Source organism: Triticum aestivum, chromosome 5A (genome assembly GCF_018294505.1).
Source record: "Triticum aestivum cultivar Chinese Spring chromosome 5A, IWGSC CS RefSeq v2.1, whole genome shotgun sequence".
NCBI lineage: Eukaryota > Viridiplantae > Streptophyta > Magnoliopsida > Poales > Poaceae > Triticum > Triticum aestivum.
This window is the reverse complement of record NC_057806.1, coordinates 491,977,176-491,981,031: the sequence shown is the minus strand read 5'-3', so window position 1 is coordinate 491,981,031 and position 3,856 is coordinate 491,977,176. Positions and strand designations below refer to the sequence as shown.

Below are 3,856 nucleotides of genomic sequence, written 5' to 3'. Positions count from 1 at the left end.
AAAAAATTTGTAAAAAAGGTCTAACTTGTGAAACATGGACCGGACTGACTGCAGCCAATTATTATATTTTATAATATAAATATATGGATGAGTTGAAAAATATAAATATATGGATATAATTATAACTAGTAAGTGATTTTTTCTGAAATTACACGTAAATTTCTGAAATGTAATTATTATTTTTTGTATATTATAGGCAAGATACGTTCTCGGTTGAGTGGCAAGTACCTGTTGTAGGTTTCCATGACGTCATCGGTTTGATTTCCTCTACCATAATTTTTCATATTGGATAAATTTTGTATTCACTGTTTCACTTCAATGGCTATAAAGAAGCCGTGTCCATATTAGACAACAGATGGTAATGATTGGGATGGCTACACATGCTCGCAAAATATAGAGGGTCACAAAAAAAAAGGCCCCAAGCCTCACTTGGCGCCTAGTCAGCGTCGATTTTGTATCCGGTCGTGATTAAAACTGTATTTGCATGTTCACCAGTTTAATATAAGCCGCACGTTTTAGTATTAACGTGACCATTTTCGTCAAGTTTAAGCACCGGTTGTGCACTCGGCTCTTTATTTTATTGCATGGAGGTGATCATATACGAAGTACATCGAGCAACTCCTATTCACACTACACTTATGGGAGGGAGAGAGGAACATCATGCACTCACTCCCTACAGCAAATTATTTAGTTGTTTGCAACCACTGCGCGCCCCTCCAGTTAGGCGTCGGCCTCAGCATTGATCCTGACATTAAGAAAGTCGACGGTGCGATCTCCCACTGCAAACGCATCCCAGTATCCATCGGCCAAGGTCTGGACTAGGCACTTCTTGAACATGGCCGGGCGCTTCTCATGAACCAGCACCCCTGGCGGCCCTATGATCCTCTCCGGCTCCGGCTGGTAGAACATCGCCAGTGACAGCCTCTCCTTGTTAGCACTCGTCACCACACGGTGCCATGGTGCCTTGAAGATTGCATTGCTAACTATCTGTATACATAGAAATGAGAGTCTTGTTCATGATCACTGCAAACCGTTGCATATTTGTCCATTGTAGAAGTCCTAAAGTAATTGTATGTGTGTATGCATACCTCCATGCCCTCGCCTACGACGACCAACAAGTCATTACCGAGCACGGGGACATCAACCCAGTGGCCGTCCTTGAGCACCTGGAGGCCGCCGATGTCCTTGTCCATGAGGAGGAGTGTGATGACAGAGTTGTCGGTGTGCGGCTTCAGCCCGTTCACGAGGTCCGGGCATGGGCAGGGAGGGTAGTAGGTGAACCTCGAGTATGACTTGAACCTCTCACCCACCATGTTGATGAAGAAGCCCTCCTCCTGGTTCAGAAGCTTTGCCATGGCCTTCAGCACATCCATGGTCACTCTCCCACTCTCTAAGGTGTACTCATGTAGGAGATCCCTGTAGATTATATATGATGTCCAATATAAATGCAAATAAAAAAATATTTTAAATCACCAAGGGTAACAATTAATGTGTTGATTGAGTGCCTTAGATTCTGTGGCCAGAACTGGAGCCGCCTCTCGTCCTCCGGCTGGAGCTGGAGCCAGAGCCGGTCACACCAGTCGAGGATCTGCTCGTCGGAGTCGATGCGATCGATGCCGTACCCTTCGTTCTGGAACTTGACGCCATCGATCATGTTGCCGCACTTCCGCTTCTCCTCCAGCGGCAGGTGGAAGAACTTCCTCGTCGCCTCGAGGATCTCGTCGAGGAACTCCTTTGACATGCCATGGCCCGTCACCACAAAGAGGCCCCATGACTGCAGTGCAGAGCGAAGCTTGGCCGCCTCCTCAACATCGTCGGGCATGGCCAGACGGCTCACGTCCACGATAGGGATAACTAGCTTGGCTTGCTGATCGACGGTGGTCGGTCGGTTCTCCTCGCTTAGCACGTACCTGCTCGGCGGAGCCACAAGTCCAACGTCCGCGGCTACCACCTGCACCAGCTTTCCCTGATCCTGATGAACCATCTTGACGCTAGAATAGGTCTTTTAAACCAAGTGCACGTACTCTTTTCTCTTGCGGTCTATATATATAGGCTTCAGGTGTGCGCCTATTTCAACGTTATCTATCTAGCATTTGGAGGTCACAGCCTTATCATATCCATACTAGATATAAATCCATATCTACATTCAACAGATCTCACCCGTCCACCCATGTCGATCCAACAACCTATATTGCTTTGAATCTTGGAGCCGAATTAATTGTCTTAGGTTCTTCGTATCTAGACAAATATAAGATAATTAATTTAATACAAAGGCAATATTATAGATAGATATGTAGATATAGGTATGGACGAAGAAAGAGTGGAACGGAAACCTCGTGTCCTTTTCAGGTGGTATATATATAGATATATAGATATAGGTATGGATAGATAGATAGATAGATAGATAGATAGATAGATAGATGTAGATATAGATATAGATAGAAAGAAAGTCAATAAGACGTGGGACGGTTGAGGTGTTTTTAGAGAAAAATCGATGAAAGAAAAAACGGAGATGAGAGGGGAAATAAATAGTGCGAGGAGGGAGGGGACAACATAGGGAATTTTTGTCATTTTGGACCACCCACTATGGGCAGCCTAATGGGTAGTATCATAAGTTAGTATCATGCATATGTTAGTGTACGATACCATCTTCGTAATGCATAGTATTATATATTAGTATCTTAGATGATATTATTTATTGCCATGTAAGACACATGCTAGTACATTATTTATTATGATACGGTATCATGATATGGTACCCAATCCTCTTTTTCTTCATTTACCTCATTAAAATCACCTAGTTGACATACTTGATACTCTCATTACGATCAGCCTTGTCACATGCGTTTAATACAAAATCTTTCCTTTAAATCAACTGCATCCGTATCTAAGCCCATAATCTTTCCTTTAAATATCCCATATTTTACCACAATCCTTCTTTCAAGCCCACAATCCATTCTTTAATTCAAAAATCCATCTATTTATCCGGCAAAAAATCCATCTATTTATTGATTCCTGGGACCGGTATATTATCCGGTCTGAGTCGGTTCCCCTCAAAGAAAAACTCGGTGCAAGCCGGTTCAAAAATTGGAGGTGGGACTAATCAACATCAAAATTTGTAGCTCAGTTGGTTGTTGTCGCTGAGAGACTCGAAAGGTCCTGAGTTTGATCCCTGATGTAATATCACAGGCAGTCATAGAACTTGCACTCGATATTCAGTTTGGTGCTAGAACTTTGAAAATACAGAAATGTAGTCACTCAACTTGACTCAAGTGTGCACATACGGTCATAGAATACGCATGCTGGCGTATTGGTGTGTTGGCCCCGCCTGTCATTGACTGGAGGTGCTTGACCGAGAGTTTTTTTTGCACAAAACACCCTTGTAATTTTTTATCCGTGGGAAAAGTCGACCACCACGATGTATTTTTGCACAAAACCACTTCATTTTTTATTTGCAGGAAAGTCAAACACTGTAATGCGAAATTTAACGCAAAAAGTTGGGCGCACAAGGTCTGGAACGCACTACCCGGGATTACCACACTAGCAAGTGTAGCCACTACACCAATCACATTCAGATGCCTGCTAAGGATAAAAAGTCTATATGTACATGTCCCACCTGTTATTATAGAATGGAAATTAACATAAATAAGTGTAGCTATCAGTCTCCAACTCACAACCAGAGGCTAGCACAAAAGAAACCCTGGCCACTACAACATGCACCTGTATATGTCGATAATTGATAACTAGCGAGATATGAATTTAAATTTCTTTTTTTAGTGAAGGATATGAATTTAATAGGACAAAGGCGCTCATGCAGCCCATTTTGCACCTGTTTGGTATTTTAAAAATTGGTAGA

At 42.8% G+C, this 3,856-nt stretch overlaps 1 protein-coding gene across 1 annotated transcript; it reads right to left on the bottom strand.

The window, feature by feature from the left end:
- Positions 1-533: 533 nt before the first annotated feature.
- Positions 534-2,018, bottom strand: LOC123107326 (protein SRG1). The gene is made up of 3 exons (XM_044529312.1): positions 1,506-2,018; positions 1,089-1,416; positions 534-987 (listed from the first exon to the last, which is right to left on the bottom strand). The coding sequence occupies exons 1-3, from the start codon at positions 1,982-1,984 to the stop codon at positions 721-723; spliced, it is 1,074 nt and encodes a 357-aa protein (XP_044385247.1). The 5' UTR covers positions 1,985-2,018; the 3' UTR covers positions 534-720.
- Between the last annotated feature and the right edge of the window lie 1,838 nt (positions 2,019-3,856).